The 23,405-nt window shown below is 44.7% G+C and overlaps 1 protein-coding gene across 2 annotated transcripts in view; it reads right to left on the bottom strand.

The window, feature by feature from the left end:
* LOC146834595 (calcium-activated chloride channel regulator 1-like) overlaps positions 1 to 2,863 on the bottom strand; it is a 328,733-nt gene extending 325,870 nt beyond the window's left edge. Inside the window, exon 1 of one of the 2 annotated variants that reach the window (XM_085602048.1) lies at positions 2,629 to 2,863. In XM_085602048.1, the coding sequence (XP_085458174.1) occupies positions 2,629 to 2,784 (156 nt within the window). In that variant the 5' untranslated portion in view covers positions 2,785 to 2,863. The remainder of the gene's footprint in view (positions 1 to 2,628) is intronic. The other variant, XM_085602049.1, reaches the window with a different exon arrangement.
* Positions 2,864 to 23,405: the final 20,542 nt, after the last annotated feature.

Genomic DNA, 23,405 nt, shown 5'->3' on the forward strand with positions numbered 1-23,405 from the left:
AACAAAACAAGTTGGCACAAGACAGGCAGACAACAGAGAGTGTCCCAGAAACAAGATAAGATTGAGATTGTTTGCAGTAAGGAACACAGGAACTGAGGCAAAAGTTGGTAGGGTTACCCTTGGAACCCTTTTTCCTATTGCTCAGTGAGGGCCCAGGATTCACCCCCATCCAGAGGCTAGTGCTAGGCTTAAATGTGACACCCCTTGGCACCCGCTTCAGATCACTACTGGACATGTGGAAGATAGAAGAAGGACTGCACCTGCTGCTGACACCTGTGAGGAGAATCCTAAGGGCTGGACCTGATACCACTTGTACCCAGGACAAAGAGTTGGACTCCAAGGGTTGGTTGACTGTCTTCCTATCAAGCTACAGGGACACAAAACCTGCAAGAAGCCCTCTTTCCTGAAAGAGTCTAGTAGACTAGTTTCAATTGGATCTGCCAAAGACACTTCTGGTGGCTTCCTTTGGAGTGAACCCTGACCCCAAGTGCTATTCCTGAGGTCTTAGAACATTTGGATTGTATCAGTGTGTACTCCTCCTGCCCAAACCTGAATGCTGGGACTTTAAAACTTTGAAGGCCTTTTACCTGGAGAGCCACCAGAAGACCAGGACTAACCTTGCAAGCCATTCCACCAAGGGAGCCTCACCCATGGGCCTGACTTCAATGTAACTCTCACTACGTTCCTCTCCACAGCAGCAAATCCTATTCAGTAAGCCCGACGTTGACCTTTATCCTCCGATGTTGAACCCTTTACAGCTACAGACAGCAGCCTTGCCATGCTGAGGAAAGCCGACTTCCAGAAAATAGTCTAAGTCCGAAGGTAGAAATCTTCACTGAGCCCAATGCCAAGCAGCATCCGATCGACATTGACAGCTTCCTGGGTGGGAAATCCAGACTTTTCCCATTCTAAACTTTTCCCGCCTTCACCAAGGCTTCATCCTTTGTCAAACTGTCGTTGGCGAACCCATCTTCAGATCCCTTATCTTGAAGAGGATTCCAATTTTTTTGAAAATGTCTACGTTCGAAGGTAACTCTATGACTGAGACCAACTTGGTCCTCGTATTCCGACCCGTGCTCAATCGTTGTGAGCCTTAAAACATACCTTTGGTCCGGTCTCGCTTAACCAGTTGTCCCTATGTTTATTTAAAATTTTAAAAATTCATATCTTTGGCTCCGCCTATCAGATCTTTGCTGTTTTGGTTCCATTTTGTTCATTAAATTATTCTCTATTTACATTAACTGGAGTGTAATTTCTTCTGCATTGTGTTTTCAACTTTTTTATTGTTTTAGTACTTATAAATGTTTGACACATTTTTTAATTTAGGGCTGTCTGCTCTGTACCATAGCTACCAGGGGTTGAGCTCAAGTATAAATTACTGAAACCTTTACTGGACCTAACAAGAATAGTGCCATTATTACCTGTGGTGGACTACATCCACCCTAACTAATAGTCTTGTTCTCATAGATTCATTTCCTACACTATGATAGTAGTAGTACATTTTTGTTGTTGTCGTAAGTCTACAGTAGCCTGGAAAACATCTATATGATTTGAACCTATTTTCTCATTTTGTTTTATCATGGTACTTATGACGCTATCACTCCCAGATGTACTATTTCAATTTGATCAACTTACTCTTGAATTTTTAGGAGTAATACTTGTTTACTCCCAAACTTAGGGCCCCAACTTAGGGCCCCATCAGGATGGCGGCCGGACTTCAGTCCGCCAGCCACCCTAGCTGTGTTGGGACCGGCTGCCAGTAGTGTGGCGGTCCCAATTAGGATGCGACCTCCACCCTGGCAGTTGCATTCCGTATTGTTAACATTGCGGCGGGTGCCTGCCACCTTGTGCATGGCAATGAAGTGCAGCCCCCCACCCCCCTGGGGACCCACAAGGGGCCCTCAAAGCAATTCCTGCCAGCGATGCCGCCATGGAAAGTCCTTAAGCGCCAGACATCATAATGTGGATGGCGGTGACTTCCAGGCACCGCCACCATATTATGCCCGAGTTCCTTCCGGCCGGAAATCATGACGATTGCCGACCAGTGGAAAAGCGGCAGACGGACTATCCATCCGCCGCTGTACCCCTGCCATAGTAATATGGCGGGGGGTAAATGTGGTTGTGATGGCAGGCGGATCGCCACCGCCGGCCGGGCAGTGGCGATCCGCCCGCCATCATAATCACTCCTTTAATTTGCAAAGTTTCTGCTTCCATGAGAAAGCTTGCCGTACACCTGGAAATTGACAAATAGGTAACAACACGTCTGAGGTAACCCTTGAGAACGCTCGGATGATCTTTCTATTTCGAAGGTACATTCAGCAGTAATTCGCTTTCAAATCAATAAGCCAAAATAACTCATAGAAAAGGCTCTGTAAATGCAGGTCTCTGAGAGCACAACGATAACTAATTTGTGCCTCTTCCAAGTGAGAATTCCCTGCACCACTTTAACTATCTGCTAGGAAGATAGCCTTGCTCGCCACAACTTCGAGGATCACAAGACCACTCTTGTGGCACGTGTGTGCCAGATAGCTGATATGATGTGACGGAACAAAAACGCGTAGTGAACAAGTGTTTCTGTCTATTCATTTGCATCTAAATAAGACGTGTTTATCACACCTGCCTCCTTACCTTAATGTTCTTGATAATAGTCCGGTCTTCCGGTATCCGGGGGTTGATGGCAATCACTACGTTTTCATATCCATGATCTATAAGGTGCACCAATGTAGTCTCCCGTATATATAGATTGAGGAGCATGACAACGTGAACACTCTTGAAGGGAATCATTTTCCCGACTGCTGCATCCTGTCCAGGCGCCTCTGTGGATGCGCCGCAAGGATTCCAGTCTTTCAGGATTTGCGCGCAGCCAGGCAATGCGAGGGCGGGAACGGGTGAAGGGAGTTGCTGCCGCCGCCTCCCTATTACAGTCAGACAAGATGGCGCGGAACACAGCATAACTTTATTACTTTGCAAAATAAGATCGACTGTCCCGCCTCTCCAGTCAACCAACTATTTATTTACTGTACCACACCAAACACCCTCTTGTGTGAGCACAAAGCCATTATGCAAGCATTGATATTGCGAAACCCTACTTAAATAGAGTTACTTTGTAAGTCTTCCGCATAGTGGGACAAGGTATTCATATAATTACTACGATGATGTCATATACTTCTTAAGCCGTATAAAGCTGGGACCGGATTCCAAATAGCTAAAAGCAGAGTAGCAACGAATGGAGGTTTTAGACAGGCACAATGTGCACGACCTATAGGCAAATGCTGTGGGCATAAGTGGAACAGGATTTTAGTGCCATATATATATATATATATATATATATATATATATATATGTATATATATATATATATATATATATATATATATATATATATATATATATATTATCTACTGGCGGTCGGCAGTAGATAGTTATAGTTAGGACCCTGTTTCCATAGGAAATCTGCAACATTCTATTTGGAATAACTGTGGCGCCGGTCGACGAATCCTCGCAAAATTTTCAAAACTAATGGGGCGCTACGCTCCGCTCCTACCCTGAAAGTCTCGGGGGGATTCGTCAAGCGGGGGCTGAGAAAAAAGGGGGGTCCCAAAACGCGTTTTCCCCATGCATTTTTCCATAGGACCTTTAGACACAGCTACAGCCCGAACGGCTAAACAGAGTTACTTGAAATTTGGCAGAGAGGTAGTCTACAGGTCAAGGAAGTGCCTTTTGTAGGTCTGGTGTAAATCTGTTCAGTAGTTCCTGAGAAAATAGCATTTAAATCAATATATATATCTGTGGCAGCTTACCGTGCGCTTACCGTGCGCTTACGGTAAACTTACCGTACGCGTACGGTGCCGTGCGCGAGCGCGTTTCTGATTGGCTGTTAGATCTTAGTAAACATTCGAATCGGTCGAAACCAGGAAATGGCGGCCGCCATTTTCTCTCTCACACTCTGAGGGGGGGAGGAAAAACAAAGTTGGATATCAGGAAAAGGGGCAGGCTAGACAGCTCCTAACCACCTAGCCTTGGTTAGGGTGTCCCAAAAGAACCCCCAAGGGCAAAAATTCAATTTTTTTTTTTTTTTTAAACGCCGATTGCACTTACCGTACGTGTACGGTACAAAATTCTTTAAAAAAAAAAAATATCCTCAATTCCCCCCCCCCCCGTGTGCAAAAGCTTCCCGCAGGGCACCTTTTGTGCATGGCATATACACATATGGAACATTTAATAGATAACCTTTCACAACGAAGCGCATAATATGTCCTCCGTGTGCGGACGGTGCGCGAAGCGCATCGTGCGTACATGGCCCATCCAGCGTAACGTGGGCACGCGGTGCGCGTAGCGCACCGCGTGCCCACCGTGCGTGCACGGCACTAACTGCGTAAAGTGGGCGCGCGGTGCGCGAAGCGCACCGCGTGCTCACTGTGCGCGCACGGTGCGCGCACGGAACGAACTGCGTGAAGTGGGCGCGCACGCCACGAACGGCGTAAAGTAACTTAGCATTTAAAAAACCGTACAAATTCACTGAAAAAACCATAGGTTTCACACACGTTATAGTTAGGAATTAGCATTTAAAAAACCTTGCAAATTCACTGAAAAAACCATAGGTTTCACACACGTTATAGTTAGCGGACATTTCACTCATAAAAAACCAATGAAATTCCCCCGTTATAGTTAGTGCAGGCAACTATAACTCACGCGACCGCAATCCTCTGCTGATGCTAATACTGTATTTAGACACTTATTTGCCCATGTCTTCTTCCATTAAATTTTAGCTATACATATATTGCAAATATTTTTTTTTCATAAAGACACATATGTCATCAGTAGAGGATTGCGGTCGCGTGAGTTATAGTTGCCTGCACTAACTATAACGGGGGAATTTCATTGGTTTTTTATGAGTGAAATGTCCGCTAACTATAACGTGTGTGAAACCTATGGTTTTTTCAGTGAATATATATATATATAAGCACCTTAACTGAAGCTTTATCCATAGGCGCACACAGGACACTAATGGTTTTATCAAGCAATTACACTTACCATAGAAACATGAATTTGGAATCCACCTATAGGAGTTGTTTTGGGCGACCTTAAATGTATGCTTAGCTGTATTTGCATAGCATACACAGCAGAACAAAATTGCCTATATGCGATGAAACAGAGTTTGATAAACATTGCAGAGGATAGCTGTAGTTTGCAGAGAATGAGACTTAGAGCTGAGAGAGTGACAGTGTTAACATAACCTGGCTGCTTGTTGTCATGATCCACCACCTTAACATGTGCAGGGAGCACTGCAGACAGCCATTTGCAAGTTCCAGTTACTTGCCAGTAGTCTTAGCACACCTCCTCCTCCACCCAGGGGTGCCTGTAAAGGATTAACCTATCTTAGAATACTCCTGAGTAAACTATCAAGGCAACCCAACAGGCCATAATCAAAGCTGGGAACGCAGTAAGGAAGGTGAGAAGGAAGAATTATTGGAATTATTCCTTTACTGGCAAGAGATAAAAGAATTATCTCAAAAAATGAAAAAATAAATGAGGTGTGCAGTTGCTCGTGAAATAAGGCTAAGGTAGATGGCAGCTGGGAAAATATGCTCCAATAGGAGCACTGACCCTCACACACCCAAATGGGTGTCAATTTTCATCATTGGACTATCTCCACGAGAAACATGTTGACCAATTAATTCACCAGGTTATCTAGGACCATTATATTCCAAGGTAGCTCATTCGTTTTTAATTAGGTTAGTGGGTTCATTCCTTAAATTGACTGATCTTGAATATCACTCACCCTATTTTAACTCACTTATGTCACCATTCTACACTCCACTTTTTTTACCCACACTCCCTCACTTCACCATACAGCTAACTAAAAGATCTCCATCAAAGAGCCCCCCTGTGGGTGCCCATCGGGCACTGCATCGCAGGCCTGACAAGGAGCTAACCCAATGCTGAAGCATGACACCCATTTAAGTGTGTGAGGGCCCATGCTTCTGTTGGGCCATATTCCTTTCCCTGGAACCATCTACTTTAGTCTTCTTTCATGAGGAGCTGCACACCTCATTTATTTTTTGACAAGTGCAAGGAGTACGTGTGCTGGACCTTTATCGCTTCTTGTTCCCCCTCTTTAGATAAAAATATTGATCTCCTCATTCCTTCCTCGTTGCACTCCTTATAAGATGAAGAATTATGAAGACAGGTCCAAAAGCTCACAAGGGCATCAAATAAGAATAGGTAGGGTTGACTCACAAAAACAGAAGGTCTGAATCTAGAAAGCCAAGAAAGCCACAATTGCAAGCACTACAGCAATCTGACAAGTATCAGAATTCCGGAGGACAGGAAGCACAACTAGCTCGCCCAGAGGAACAGGGAGGCAAAAGACCAGACACCCACAAAACCTGACTCTCACAAGGCAATAGAAGAGTCAAGGAAGCCAAAGCCAGTCCCAGACAAAGTGTCCCAGCATCTGCCTCCAGTTAAGTGTGGAAAGAAAGTCTATCAGAGTTAGAGTTGCCCCCAGAAGTAGGAGAAAATATGGGGCCATTGGATCCAATACAGAGAGTCTTGGGGAAGGTATGGGGTTACGCGGGAGGACGGGAAGTGGGGAGTCCCCCACTGGGACTGTTCTTAAGTCATACCTTGTCTATGAAGAAGTATATGTCTCCTGTTTGGTGATATCCTCATTGTAAGAAACTGCTGTGGTTTGACTCTCTCCACACTGACTCTGTAAGAACCTTCAATCTTGAAAGCATTGATGTCCACTGAGCAACCGTTCAATAAAAAGACCATTTATAAAAAAAGTGTGGAAAGAAAGGTAGTGGGAACTGGAAAGCAGTAGCATGATGACCAGGGACTGAGGCACCAGTGCCACAGAGAAATGCAAACTACAGCTTAAATGAGAACACTGAGGGGAGCCTGCCCTTCCCACTAGCACTCTCCCCACCCCCAAAGCTCCTGCAAAGCAGCCCACCATAGCCCACTGATTTGAGCAAGTGGTAAATGGAATGATTAAACTCCCGGAACTGAAAAAATCTGCATAAAAGAACCCAATAATTCCTAATCCAACATATTTTCCCCATTGCAGCAAGTTTAACTTGTGATCACCCTTAATACATTCAATGATGTGTGCTCAAATTCAGGCCCTGCAATCTTCCAAAACAGTTACCAATTAACTCGCAATGAGGCATTTAGTAGGACACATTGGGCCTGATTGGCAAAGAAAAACTTTCACTTTTGTGTAAGTTTACAATTTTTTTTCATTCACAAACTATGAGATAATAGTACGTTTACAACTGTGAACAGGACAGACCTAGGGTCATATATAACTCTAAGTCTCCACTTTGGTACACACTAGAGCCAATAATGTTATCCTTATCAGGAAACCCATAAATAAATCAAGTCCTGCGGGCTACACCCTAGCAAATTTCAATACTTTGATCCCTACAATATCTACAAACTCCCGGAAAAGGCTAAACCCACTCAGATGTGCCACCACTCTGATTGAGGATCCCAATGCTGAACCATGCCACAAACAAATTGCGGGTGAAGGACTCTTTACAAACCTAACAAGGTTTTTTACCCCTCTCGAGCTGGGATTTAGAATACATTGGCATTATCTCCTGAGAGTGCTGAATGAATAAGGGTGCCTAATCCTGTTGGATAATAAAATATTCTCACATATCACCATTTACAGAGACTGCAATTGAATGCTCGGCAAAATATGGAGTCAAAAAGGTTCTGCTTACTGAGACAAGATGCCATTGAGCCAGTGACGTGATCCACCCCATTGGCAGAGGTCTTGACAATTGTTCCAGTTGCATAAGGCAGACATGTTTCGAAAAGAAAAAACGTGATAGAGGCCATTACAAGCTGTCTGAATTATAGCAGTGATAATCTTGTGCATTCCTAGCTGTCTGAATTATAGCAGTGATAATCGTGTGTACTCAAATCTGTCTGATTTAGAGCAATGATAATTTTTTCTTTGGGAGGATCCAGGAAGAACACAGAAACAATCTGGAAAAGTTTATACCGCACTGACACAAAAATATCTCACATTAATCAAGGGTAAAAGTGACTTTTCCAAAACAGTTCTAAAGATATATGACCAAATATATTCTCACACGAGGGCATGGGACCAGGCCTTGAAAAAAATAGAGGCTTTCACATCTGCACACATTCCTCTGGACAATTATTAACTTAGATTATGTTTGAGCATGGCAAATTATGGTGCCTGATATAGTTAGGACTTGGATCTGTTGAACCTAAATCCTGGGTGTGATTTAGCCCCAATCATTGATCGATTAGGGGATGCCAAGTTCTTCATCACATTTGATTTAACATCTGAGTACTGCCAGGGGGCCAAAGCGAGATCTGCTTTCTCTACCCCAGAAGGTCCCTTCTAGCTTTGGGTGATGCCCTTTGGGTTGAAGAACACCCCTGCACCATTTCAGAGGTTTATCAAACAGGTACTGGCTGGGTTGGAGAACTTCAGTGCCTCCTGCCTAGATGAAGTTGCAATCTTCAATTCTAACTGTGCCACCTCAGAGAAGTGCTACAACTCTGCATAGAGCAAGCTTGACTATCAAGGTCAGTAGGTGCCAGATAGGGCAGGGTTCAGTGGTCTACTGTGGTCACCAAGTTCGAGGGGGCAAGGTACAGCCCCTCCAGGTCAAAATTCAGATCATTCTGGTTTGGGATCTCCCAAGACAGAGGTTAGGGCCTTCCTGAGCCTCACCAGGTAACTACAGGAGATTTGTCAAGGTGTATGGCACCATTGTTGTCCGCTTGACAAAGCTAACTTAAAAGAAGCAGCCTAGACAATTGATCTGGCTGCAGGCTTGCCAGATTGCTTTTGACACCCTGAAGAAAGGCATGTGACTGGCACCTGTGCTCAAGGCCCCTGATTTCTCTCGGAGTTCATAATGCAGGTGCCTCAGAGGATGGCAATGTGCTTCCACAGCTAAGCAAATAGGGCCTTAATAACCCCGTCGCCTTCATTAGCAGGAAGTTATTTCCCAGGGAACAAAGGTGGAGTGCACCAAAAAGGAAAGCCTTTGAAGTGGTCTGGGCACTGAACAAGTTGACCATACCTGTTTGGAGCTCACTTCCGGGTTCAGACAGACCAGAATGCAGATGAGGAGTGAGAATCCCAAACTTTTGAGGGGGGCCATCTTCCTACAAGGAATGGACGTTACGGTAGAGCATCTGCAATGCTTATGGTCTATCCAGGTTCTCCCGCCTTAGTGGCGAGAACTCCCATGAGAGAGGGTACTTCTCACTGCTTTCAGCTGGGAGAACACATGTTGGACGTGACATCCTTGGTGTGGTTTTCCCCCAACCTTTTGCCTTCCATCCTCCTGTTTTTACTGACTTCGCTTTTGCTGGCCTTATTACTCTGTGCATTGTACCATGGCTAACCAGTGCTAAAGTGCTTGTGCTCTCTCCTTTATACACGGTGAAACCAGCTTACACACAATCAGCCTATTTAATTTGCTCGTACGTCCCTAGTAGCATGGTGCTCTATGTACCCAGGGCCTGTGAATTAAATACTACTAGTGGGCCTGCAGCACTGATTGTGCAACCCACTTAAGTAGCAGTAGCTCTTTAAAACCTGTCCCTGGCCTGCCAATACAACCAGGGCCGGACTGGGAACTGAAAGCAGCCCTGGCAAATTTTTCCTGACCAGCCTCCATCCGGTGCATACCAAGCAAGCGCAGCGAGCGAGCCCGACCACTACTAGGGGGGTTTGAGGGGGTTCTCCCCCAAGAAAATTTTGGAAAACGGCAGACCAAAATGGTGAATTTTACAGCACATTTTTCATTACATATTTAATTGTATCAACTTTCAAAGCACAGTAAATAGTAGATGATTACCTTAAAGAGCACCAGGTTACCCACCCAGTCATATGTACCCATAGACATTCTTTCAGAGAGCATCAAAAATAGACACAAGTAGTGAATCAGAGAGAACAAAGTAAAAGTGAGACCAGCCCCCACATGGTGTGTAGCGAGCAAGCGCAGTGAGCAACCACTACTAGGGCTGGCCAGTCACAGAGTCATCCAACACTTGCACGTGAAACTATGTGTGTGCATATGTGTGGGAAAAGTGGGTAAACTCTGCAAACTTGCCCAATGCAATTAATTGTGGACTCAGCTCAATTATGCCTGTATAATACCTATCCAAGTCTTCACACCTACTATTAGCAATTGTAATTATGCCACTAAACCCCAATCTGGTGTCCATTTAATACGCACAAAGATGATATTGGCATAAACTGAAATGCCATCAGCACTTTGCCTGCTGGCATTTCTGGGCCCATATTTGCAATGAGAAATACAAACCTGCAACTCCCAGAATGCAAAGTTGAAGAACAAAGGTTTGTTTGTAGAGGTCACATATCAATTGGGTCATTTGGTATTTATTAAAATGTTGAAAATTACTTATGTCATTTTAAAACCAAGGCACAGTCTACAATATACTCTGCACTTTGGTTGTGTGCTTTTAGGGTATCCCCATATACCTGACAACCTGTCACATGACATATCATAAGTATGACTTAAAGACAGCCCTAATATTTCAGCCAGCAATATTAATCAGGTTTTGATTGTATCCCATTTGGAGCAATGAAGCCACAGATCCCAGCAAGCATGGCACTGTTGGCTGAAAAAGCCTCGACTAGCTGAAATGCACTCTCAAAACACCGTGCCAATTGACACTGCTTAGTTTGATGACATCATATTACCAGCTCGCGCCAGACTAATATGAAACATTTTTCAGTATATCAAAGAGAAAGCCCTTGCAGGTTCAAACTACAAACAGTGCATCATCATATATTATAATCGCACGGCCTATGCACTCATTGTGTTAATGCATACAATTAAAAAATCTGGGTTTACAATCTGTTCCGTCTTCCACCTGTACAAAGCCGAATAAAAGTGTAGTAGCCATCTTCATAATAGTAACACTTGCTGTTAGGGCGGACACAATACTGCGCCTGTGCACACCTAATCAAAAAATGTAATTATGATGATTGTCACGGTTCCTGCCGGTGACAATCATCATGATTCAAATTTCTGATTTATTGCCTGCAGGCTGCAGCCAGCCACCACCAGAAACATGTTGCATGTCTCACACTGGAGAAGCGTGTGCCGTGACTGAGGCACTCTCGCTGAACGGAGGTTGCTGGGGATTTTCAGACTATAACCATTTCCCAGACCCATATTCTGAGGGATGGGGGATGGGGGCTGCGGCCTGCGGGGGTGTTGGTGAACAGGCCCACGACTCGAGTTCACAAGGGCACAAAACCCTTATTTTTTCTGCTTTGTTCCAGCTTAGCCAAGTAAAATACAAAGTGCACTGGTTACCTGCCTCGTGTTCAGTGTGCACAGGAATAAGTAGGTCTACTACTGTGCAAATGTGTATGCCTAAGTAACCAGCAAAAAATAAACATGCCTTAATAAGTACACCTACATAACCTACAAGTGTTCTATAACATACCAGTACATCATAGAATATGCAACTAAAGTGTATGTCGGGTGGGAGGAATGGTACGTATCATATGTAAACACTGGTTATCTGTCTGAATGGTGAGACGTAGGAAACAGCTATAGCTGATGGTAAAAATCACACTCACCAGGTAGCAACAGAATTCTGAAGAATATAAATACAACCCACCCCTTGGGCCCTGCCGTCTTTCCCTTAAACCACATTTCATCGTGGTGCCAGAGTGCCTCTGCAGTCTCAAGATGCGAACCATCCAATTCAAATGTTACACGACATTTAATGAAGAGGAGGAAGACATGGTTGTCACGGATACTGTGAAAGCATTGGGGTGGACGTACGCACTGTGATGAAAATCAGCAAAGAATGGCAAGATGAGAGTAGAGCTGTGAAGCATAAGTTTGCCAGGGTAGAGATGGAAGCTATATTTTCTGGTGGCCTAGATCTTACCACTATGGAACAGTATGGTGTACCTGTTTCAAAGAGCAGCATTGGCCCAAGTGAGATGCACAAGAATAGTGGTAGCAAAAAATCACAGTCTGTGCAAAGCTCACCATGTTCACAAACAGAATGCATGAGCATGACACACAGCTTCACCGGGGATTGTGCGTTGTGTTTCTGTTAAGTTGTGTTTTGGGGCAAGTGAGGGGGTTGGATGGGCTGCTGCTCTCTGACTCTGGCGCCGCCTCCCTGTTTGTGTGTGTCTGTTTACGCGCCAGGGAGAGTGTTGTTTGGCATATGGCTGCCAAGTGCCAACTCGCTAGCCAACAGAACTGTTTGTTTCCTCAAAGCAAAAGAGTAGGCCCTATCAGGAGGCGTCTTTCAACCAAGGTGCAATTAAGGCTACCAGGGGGGGGGCCCAGTTACAGTCAAGCAGCACAGCGCCCCCAAACGGAGCACACGTATCCTGTCTGTGCCTGCTGGCTCCGAACATTTCAGCTGCCAGCTGGCCCAAGCAGGACACGAACAACAGACAACACCCTGACGAAAAGAAAACTCATTCTTAGAGAATCTGACCTGCAGCACTCTATTGTAATTATGGTCCTGCTAACTTAGCAACAGCTTTGAAGAGACCCTCCTCTGAGGCTGAGGCACTGAGCTCACGTAGAGGTCAGTGGTGGGGCCTGCGGCCGCCTAGGCGCCCCAGGCCATGCGTGAGGTATATTTACCAAGGAGGCTGGGCTCCTCTGCGGGGCATCATTAGTCCGGCCCCAGGACAGAGGGCTAAGGGTCACGGGAAGGGGAGGGGGGCAGTGGGCACCACTGGCATTTTCTTAAAGACCAGTGCCCCCAAAAAATCAGGGGCCCAGCAGGGCGCCGCTTGTAGCCAATGTATTTGCTTTGTTTATAACTTTTAAATCCCAAAGTCCCGGGAGTCTCCATCAACAAACAACCGCCCATTAGGGCCCCATTAGACTCCATTCAACTGGCCAGGGTTTAAGTGCCACTGCCACTTGTTACCCGTGGGTAATCAGCCTAAAGGGTGCTATTTGCGAGATGTGAGGGGAGGTACAGAGCATGCTGCAGACCGGGGTCTCTGTAGGCGGCTGATTGTGTAGAGGCTACTCTGAGCGAGTGCACTGCCAGGGGCTTAATCTGTCTGCCAGGGCCCTGCCAGGCAGCCTCGGGTGAAGCCCCGCTGGGAGACATCCTGTACGATGGAAGCTGAAACAGCTGCAGTAACTGGACTGGAGAGGCCCCTTTAATTCTTAATTCTACAAGCCAGGAAGGCACCTGTGTGGTCTCAGCGGCTAATGCATGCGCGGCACCACCCTTGAATTTCTATTGTTGGCCCAAGAAAGGACATGGCCACCACCAGAAAATCAGCGCATGAAAGGCGCATGTAAATGATATATAGAGCCACGTTTACTTCTATTTCATACAGATTACATTTCTTATAGACCAAGCCCACAACATAGCTTCGAATGCTGTTTACAAAAACTCCAGCCAGTCACGGACAGACACAGGCACACACTCTGACTCAGTGACTCACCTGCGGGCGGCGACAGTTGGCAGCAGGGACAGGCAGGGGCTAGAAATAATTAAATTATGGGGTGCCTCTCTCGCACTCTGTCGTGATTCCTCGGTGAGTCTCTCTGGCTTCTGGAATGCTCCTCAACCCTCCTGGCCTCACCGGTCACGCGCACTTTTTAATGTGCGAGGCCCCAATGCGCATGATCACCACCACCACCAGCCGCCCCCAGCCCCACCCTAATGTGGGTGAACTGAAGAGACAGCGCAGACGCGGAGCGGAGGCGGAGACATCTGTGCGCTGCGCGCGAGCGACCCTATTAAATGGTGCACCACACCACTGCTCCAACAATGCATTTATTTATGCAGAGAGAGCAATGGAGAAGATTATTATATTTGTGCAGGAGACGTGTTGCAGAGTAGTGATGTCCTGAGTGAACTGAAATTAGTTAACTGATTTTCTGTCTAACGGTCACAGTCCGGACCAAGAACCGGCCCCCTGTCAAAAAACTGGCCCCCACCCCATCCAGCCTACTGGGGGATTGCCCGGTGCCCGGCATTACCAGTCCGGCCCTGACTACAACCTGGATGTGCAGTTTTGAAACTGCTATGTCGACTTGGCAAAATGAACTTTTTGCCTGGTCTAAACCTCACTTTTTAATAGACATATGTCACCCCCAGGGTAGGCTCTAAACAGCCCACAGGGCAGGGTGTAGTATAATTAAAATATTGGACACAAACGTTTAAGTTTTTGCATATTCTGGTAGTGAAAAACTCCTAAATTCATTTTTCACTACTGTGAGACCTACATCTCTCATAGGATAACATTGGGTTAACTTATTTCACTTAATAAGGTGATAACTTTTAATTGGGTGCAGGTGGGAATATCAAGTTTGATGTCTAAGGAATTGTCATTTAAAACCCTCTTTAATATTAAAATCGTATTTTAAGTCACATTTCTGAAAATGCATTTTTTAGAAGGTTGGCATTTTTTGTCCTAACCATTGGGTGTCGGGTCACATGACTAGGTGCAGCTGGAAGCTGTTTTTTGTGTACTGCTCCCTGATAGTGAGACAAAGTGGGAATAGATGTTCGCAGGGTGGATCATGTCTGATTTGATGAGCGGAAGTAGCTGTCACCTAATACACTTGCAAACTCGCAAAGGGTTTGACATTAGACTTTTGTGACCCCAGTCAAGCTGGGATCAGGGCAGGGAGACAGAATATTCCAGACACCTCTGGGGATGGAAACCTCCAGGACCTTCTCCTATTTCAAAGTGTGTACTAGGTATAAATGTTGAACCCTCAGACCCAGCTCTTAAGTACACCTCTGGACCTGTGGAACACTCAGAAGGACTGCTGCGCTGCTCTGCAAGAAGGGCTGCTACTCTGTTGCCCTGCTGCCTGAGTGAAAAGGACTGGACCTACAACTTGAACCCAGGGTGTTAAACATTGAAATTGCATATCTCCTGTTCTACTAATTCGATTTTTTTATCGATTTGATCTCAAGTAATTTATTGCATTTTACTCTACTTTTCTTAATTGGTGTGGAATTTTTATTGTGTTGTCTATTCACTTTGTCACTACTTGAAGTGCTGCATGAATACTTTACACATTGCCTTTATATTTAGCCTGAGTGCTATTGTGCCATGCTACCAGAGGGATAAGGGCAGGTTAAATATGGCTTTGCCTGTGTTTCACCCTGACAAAGATTGTGGTTGCTGCTTGAGTATGGTTTCAGCCCTCCTCAACCAGTAACCCAATTCCCAGCAGCCACACTCAATGCTCCTTTGAGAACACTCACACAGAAGTGAGAACCAAATTCATGGACCCATCGATGTCAAGCAGCATTTGATGTTATCAAAACATGCATTGGTGAAGGCAACAACATAACTTACTTTGACCCTGTACAACAGGCTGACCTTATTATTGATGCAAGTTCAGTTGGCCTGAGTTTTATACTCATACAACATGTACCAAGCCCTGAATCGCAAAGATGCTTCTCAGCATATGCTAGCACGTGTCCGTAACCCTGAAATAGTATGCTTGCAAGCTCAAAGCCAAGCTTAGAAGTAGTTTAGTCCTGTGAGCATTTTCACCTATAACTGAACGCAAAACATTCTCTGATCACCATGCCCTTGTCATCATCTTTGACAATCACAAAACAAAAACGCCACTCTGTTACCAGCTGTGAAGATTAAGACTACAAGGCAAATGTTTTTGCATAGTTCACTAGCCAGAAAAGAGTCACAACAAGGATGACTTCTTTACGAAGTATCCACCAGCGCACATAACCCCTTTGCCCTCTATTGCAGTGGAATATATACAATGTATGATCAAACAAGATCAGCCCATAGCACTTCAGAGGGCGAATATCTTGCCAATCGTTGCTGAGGATACAATTCTAGAATCTGTATACGAGTTCATCTTCAGCAAACAATGATGAGATATGGAACAGGTCAAGAGGTTTAACTCCTGATGCAGTCGCACAGAAGGTTCACCATGACAAAGGAGAACTAGGCTCTCAACATAAAAGTATTCTATTTAGATAGAATTGGCTGTTCATCACCAAATCCAGGAGAGAACAGTTATATGGAGTGGGCCCACAAGTGCAAATGAGGGACTTTAGCTAAGAAATTACTATTGAGCTATCAAGCGTGGTTACTCTTTCTTCATACACTTCTTGAATATATGCTAAGTAACTGTTGTGCATGCCAAAACATTAGTAATCCCCCATCTCTGGAACAGTTCCAAATATCACCAGTTCCAAATGGCAATTGTAAAGAGATGGAAGCTGATTTCTCAGTTACTTTTCTTTCATCATGGACAAAGTCTGCTCATCTCCAGAGGCCATAGACATTGAACATTTTTCTGCTAATATCATGGTTCCAGTCCTCACTAAGATCTTCATAATTAGCATGACTAAAGTCGTTGTGAAATCCATAATTTACCCTCCATTCAATGAGAAGAAATTCAGGGACTCTGCTAGAGACTTAGGAAACCATCACCGGAAAATGACTCCTCTATCGCCTCAGGCAAATGGCATCAAACACTTTGAAGAAGGCCATGTAGGTCACCAAACTCAAAAAAAGTACATTTCTTAGATACACTACCAGGCCCTCCACATAGCACTACTAGAAAGTCACCTGACAAACTACAGTTCAGAAGAAAAATAGGAAATAGGCTGTTTCAATCAGAACAAGCAACAGTGAGGGACAATTCCAATTAAGCTTTGCATGGTCTTCCAAAAATGATTGTCACCAGATGTTGAAGCATATATGTTGATCAAGGAGTAATGCACATTCTTCCACTTCTTTAGAGGCATAGAACCATCTAACCTAGTTTAGGGGCGTGCATAACTTGCATAGTTCAGTGTTGCAGAATCACACACAATTACCTAGGAATTTGGAGGGATTATGCAAATTACAAGAAAATAGTATATCTGTGTTTAGCACTATTTCTTGGTGCAAGAAAATGCCCCTTTGAGTCCAAAATGGGCAGAGAATGCATTTTGCACTAACAGATAGCACTAAATACAACAGAACATGAATAGTGGGCATGAGCAGCTACCCTGACTCTCTAAAGGGGCTCTTGGGGTAGGATTTCCCCCAAATTACTCTAGGCATTTAGCGCTATTATCTTATCTCATAATACACGTGTGCATCTACAGTGGACATGAGGATGCTTTTTGCCCTGAGAAACAGCACTAAATGCAACAGAAGACGAGTAGAGAGTGTGATGTGCTCTCGCTATAGGATTTTTTCCCCTAAATTACTCTGAAATAACAGATTTACCAAAATTAACCCAATTTCTCTGGCGAAGTTGAAATTCTACCCAGGCCCAATCTCATTTTCATCCTTAGTAGACATGATTTTGAGTTTAAAATTGTTTGTGGAAGAGAATAGCAATGACATTCGTCTTTTTTTCCCCTTCAGAGAATAACATTTCTTCTTAGTCTTGAGTGATTCTTCCCCATTGAGGTAAATTTCTTGTCAGATGGAAGTCAAAGCATTTAGTTGCAATAAAAGGATTATCTTCGATACAAGAGAAGTGTGGCCTTTACCTATGGTTAGTCAAATCCATGACAGTATGATAGGAATGCTGAGGTTGTAAAGACAGTTACTGATTGAACAATTGGAAGTCTAATTGACACTTTATATAGTTAAGAAGACGGTAGTGGAAACATAGCAACCAATTACCTAGAACACTGTTTTACCTGTGGAGAGAAGCCCCGGGGGCTGGACCTGCTCCCACTTGAGCCCAGGGCAGAAGAGTTGACTCCAAGGGCTAGTTTGCACCTCCTATTAAGCTGTCGGAACACAAAACCTGCAAGAAGCCTGCATCAAAAAACAACCCGGAACCCTGCTGGTGGTGTCTGGGGGGTTGACTCCTAACTCACCATGTGGTACCCCAAATGTCTTGGACCCTTGGCCTTGGCTGGTGTTAATGTGTACTCTTGCATTCAAAAGCGGACAATTAGAAACTTTTCAAGAACCTTTCCACAAAAGAACCAGAGTCTACCATAGGACGACACCTGAACCACAGACACTAACATTACATACATCTCACATTATTGTGTAATCTCATATTTTTATTTTTCTCTTTTCTCCTATGTCTATACTTTTCTATATAATTATGGAGCCTCTAACTCACTGATCCTCATGTAAAGCGCTGTGATACCTCCTGGTCTAGCCAGCGCTATATATAACTTTGCAAATAAAATAAAAATACATTACCAGTTGTACTCAACTTGCTGGTTTGCCGCGCTAAAAGCAGCTCAACTCCCAGAAAAGTTTTTAAGTCCCAAATGGGGCATTTCATCGGAACCAATGCCGAGCCCCCTAACAGATTTAGCGGGCAGCCCGCCCTGCCGACGAGAGACATACTCCAGAAAAAAAGGGTAGATTAATTTCTTTGCTGTATAGATACACTATCGCAATGGAGACATATTATCTCTTTCACCACGATCAAGGTCCGCGCACCCAATTTAGATGTGTGCAGATCATAGGTTAAATTACAGCAGAGACAACTCTGTCTCCACCTTGATTAAACCCTTCCGACTGCCCTGTGAAGTAAGGACCATCAGAGGCAGACCTGCAATTCTACCTAATTAATTTAGATGGGCAGAATTACAGGTCAGTTTTCATTGTCGGTCACTGTCAGGAAAACCCTGGTGGTAAGGGTCAGTGAAAACTGCTAAATACTCCCCTCACCATGAGAGAGGACTCCAATGGAGAGGAGAGCATTTTATTTTTTATTTTCAAAAAGAAAATCTTTTTGGGGATTTTCTTTTTGAAAAGAAAAAAGAAAACTACCTGGTTTAGGACTCTATCATGTTTATGAATCCTTGCACAAAAAATCGAAATTCATTGCCAGTAACCGCCATAAGGGCGGTTCCTGGCAATGCTTTAGAAATTACCACCAGTGAGGCAGCCATTCATAAATCTGGCGGGTGATCCTCCAACAGGGCGATGGAGTCATTTACGCTGTTGATCTGACGGAACAACGGGCCATTCACCAGGATTTAAATTGGCACCTAAATCAGAAGATAAACTTTTCAACAGACGAACCTGGTCCCTGTATCTGACCTACGGTCTATCATGTTTAGCCTTAACTTTTGATTTTGATCCAGTCCAGTCCATCCATATACCTACAATGAGTCATTTGCGCTTTTTGGTGCTAGAAAAATCAACAACTCCAAAAATTCATATCTAATGTTCCCCTCATTAGTTTTTTGTTGTTTTGGGGCCTCTTCCTCAGTAAACTTTATACTATTTTTATCAAGTTGAGTGGGATTTTATTGTGCCGTGTTTTCACCATATTAACTGTTTTGGTACTGATAAATGTTTTCCACTTGTTCCGTTGAGTTGAGCCTGACAGCTCTGTGCCAAACGCTACCCAGGACTGAACAAGTGTTTTAAATTAAAGTAACCTAACTGGACCTGATATAGAATAGTGACATTATTACTTTGTGAGGCCTCACTAGTACCCCAACTAATAACCCACTTTCCTACAGGTACTACTTGGCCCTACCTGGTTACTTACCTGCACCTGGTCCTCCGTCCAGGTCCGGCCTTCACAAACCCCATTCCTGTGTGGTGGCATTTCCCAGTTTTGTCCTCCTACTTCTCTCAGCTGTCCCTCTCTTGCTTTACTCCAGTGCTTAATTTGAGCCGGTAGTTTCCGGTGTGGGGCACCGGACCCTAATTGTCAACACCAGCACATATGACAGTCTGCCACTTGGTGGCGCTGTCAGTTGCATTCAGAATTAAGCACAACAGCAGTTTATTAATTCAATACACAATGAAAATATCTAATACCCACCCATCCAGGCCATATTTATAGCTTTGGGGGCCTGGAACTGTCACACTTTTAAGAGTGTGCTGATTAGTAGTTATGTTGGTACAGTCATTGGCAGCGCTGGAGAGGCAACGAGTGATGCAAGTTGCAGTGGCCTCCTGACAAACAAACAAACAAATTAAGAGCTGCTTTTACTCGTGTTTCACCCACTCTCTGATTATCTGCTTCGAGCTCACATTCTGTCACATCTGCTTGCCTTTTGCCTCTGTTTCTTTCTTTTGCTCCTATTTGTTTTTTGAGCTTTTTGGGTTCTTTTTACCATCGTTTCTTTTTTCACAATCTCTCTCTTGCTTCACTCGATATCTGCCACTCTTTTGCCCTTTTCCTCATTCTCTCTATTCCTTCGATCTTTGTTCCTTTGTTTTTGCACTTTTCTCACACTCTCTCTTTTTCCTTTTATCCTTTTTCCTGTTTTCCTCCTTTCTCACACTCTCTCTTTTCCTTCCATTGATCTTGTGCCACTGATTTTTGCCTTCTGTTACTTTCCCCGATGTTTGTGCAGTTTTGACCCTCATATGCGACCTGCCCTTGCTACTTCTTGTGCCCTTTTGTCCTGCAGCAGATTTCCCGCCTTTTTGCCACATTCTCCCACTGCCCCAGCCCCTACACCGACCACACCAAAACCCAATCACCACCCCTGGCTTTCCTCTCCCTCCTGCCCTACTTAATGGTGGCTGCAGGACGGACCATCCATGAAGTAAGCGCTGACTGGCTCTACCTGTGGGCTTTAAGTAGGCCGGGTCTCACCTGTGCGGAGCACCGGCAGATTTTTAAAGGGGACCTTGAAACGGGTCTCTATAGGGCTGTGTTTTGTGCCCTGGCACAGGCGGTCCGTTTTTTTCCGGACTGCAGTGACAGAAGGCATATCATGTGCGCGGACTCACACTGCTCACTTCTCACAAGTGGAGAAGTTACTGCATGACGTTATGCCAGCCCATCGTTGTGAGGGAAGGGAAATCCTTTAAAGAGAGTCGTTGTCTCTCTATTTCCCTTCTCATTTTGAAACTCAGGAACATTGTTGTGGTGTCACCAGGGCTTTAAGTGGAAGCGTTTTCAATGTTATATACAAGCCATAGTTGCTCCTTATTTATCTTATGCAACTAACAAACCTTGACAAAGCCAATAGTCCTGACTTTTTGTAGGTATGATGTCACTTGTTGTATCATATACCTGGATGCAGTGACAGAAACAGCAAAATACAAGTCGGGTGGCACGCTACGCTAAGCACAGATCTTTAGCATACATGTCTTAAGCCACGCCCTTAATTACATTGGTCACGCCCCTATGAGAAACCCCCCCCCAGTTTTTTTATCCCACTTAAAGCCCTGCCTGTGGCCTTACTTGTGCGTAGTGCTCTGACCACGCCTGGCACTTGCAGAACCCACATCTGTGCGGTGGAGGCTCCTAGCCTCGTCCTTCTACTGCTTCTCTCCTCTCTCTGATTTGTACTCACACTCTCTGTTGTATCTGTTTGCCTATTTATTCTCTCTGTTTTATCAATTGCCACTGTTTCTTTTTTGAGCTGTTTGCATTTTCTTTACCATTGCTTTTGTTATTACATTCTCTCAATTCCTTCCCTTCATCTATGTGCCACCGTTTTGCCCTTTTCCTCACTCTCTCTTTTGCATTATTTAATCTTTGTGCCTCTGTTTTTGCCCCTTTCTCGCACTCTCCTTCTTCCTTTCATTGCTATTTGTGCTTTTGTTTTTCCCCTTTATTCACACACACACACACACACTTATGCAATGCATCAATTGATCTTTGTGCCACTGTGTTTTGCCTTTTGCTCCTGTTCCCGATGTTTGTGCCTGTTTGACCCTCTTTTACATCAGGCCCGGTTCTAGAGGGTGAGCCAAGTGGCTTAGGACCTCCCAAGATAGCTTTGTGGCCCACTCGAAGCCCATTCACAAGCCAAAAACTTCTGTTCTTTTTCTTAATGTAAAAATTACAAAGGTCTACAAGCTCGCAATCAAAGCTTACTTGTGTGGCGGCTTTCATCTATATTGTCTTAATCCTTTCCTCTTCTTGCGTGCTTTTGCCCCGAAGCATCCTTCGCACCTTTTCGTCACCCTCTCCTGCTCACCCACTCTCATCCCTCTTTACCAACTAAACCCAGACCCACCCATTGCCCCCAGCGTTCCTCCACCCTCGCAGACCTACTCAATGACAGCCATAGTGCAGACCAATCATTAAGTAGGTGCTGCCTGGCCCTAAATGTGGACTTTTCTGTGCGTAGTCTTCCAACCAGGTCTGACCCTCACTGACTCCGTTCCGAAGCAGTGGGGACTCCCAACCTCGGCTTCCTGATGCTTCTCTCTGCTGTTGCTCTCTCACTCGCTTTCCTTTTTAGGTCTCGCTGAGACAGCGAAAGCTGTCTCTTTGAGACATTTTGTAAGTGGGTTTTCAAAAGTGCTACCCACATGGTTTTGCTGGCCTAGAGCTTGAGTGCACGATGGCGTGCACGTGCACAGCTGCTTCTCTGCTCCTTGCATTTTCCGAGATTACTTTCACTTTCACGGCCGTGTGGCCGCTTTGATGTTTGATCGATGGTCTATCGACGGATCAGGCGATAGAGTGATAGGCAGATAGATAGATGCAGAAGCAGAGTACGTGCTGATGATTTAGACAAATTACTGTTTCAGGAATAGGTTCAGATAGCATGGCCCTTCTATGCTTTATTGTACTTATTCCGGGTAGATGGATTCCTTTGATAATTTAATAACGTTTGTTGGAATGGGATGGATTCCTATTATAATTCACACAGTAATTAAAAAGTAATGCCTGTGATTTTTTTCCCCACTGTTCAGGATTTCTCTTGTACATCATAAAAGGTATCCCCACAGGGCCTGTGCTCTAGTCTGCTAAGCATGTCATAGAAAGATCCCCTATTAGGGGCCTTTAAATGTCACCTCCGTGACATTTAAAGGCCTCCCATTCCCAGTGGCCGTTTTTAGGTCTCGCTGAGACAGCGAAAGCTGTCTCTTTGAGACATTTTGTAAGTGGGTTTTCAAAAGTGCTACCCACATGGTTTTGCTGGCCTAGAGCTTGAATGCACGATGGCGTGCACATGCACAGCTGCTCCTTGCATTTTCCGAAATTACTTTCACTTTTGCGGCCGTGCGGCCGCTTTGATGTTTGATCGCGATTGCGATCACTTTCGCGGTCGCACGGCCGCTTCTTTCTTTCTCTCTCTTAATATCTCCGCTACAATTGTTATCTCACTTCGCTTTTCCGAGATTACTTTCATTTTTGCGGCTGTGCGGCCGCTTTGATGTTTGATTGCGATCACTTCGTGGAGGTAAAATTACTCTGGCAGTGCAACCAGGACACAACCCCTTTGTGTATGCAAATATTTCCATTGCGTAATTGATTAACAACCCAATCACGGCTTAATACTATCCACCTGCTATAAAGCGTTAGAACAGCATGTAGTGATTAACAGATACTTAATTTGCACCTGATTCAATTGCACACCTCGGTATAGGGAGGTCCTGCAAACAATATCCGTTTTATCTCCCCTGCATTGCGTAACAGTTGCCTTGTCACCCAGGTTTGTATCAGACTTTACCTCCCGCAAGTCAGGAG

This window comes from Triturus cristatus, chromosome 4_2, assembly GCF_964204655.1.
Source record: "Triturus cristatus chromosome 4_2, aTriCri1.1, whole genome shotgun sequence".
Lineage (NCBI taxonomy): Eukaryota > Metazoa > Chordata > Amphibia > Caudata > Salamandridae > Triturus > Triturus cristatus.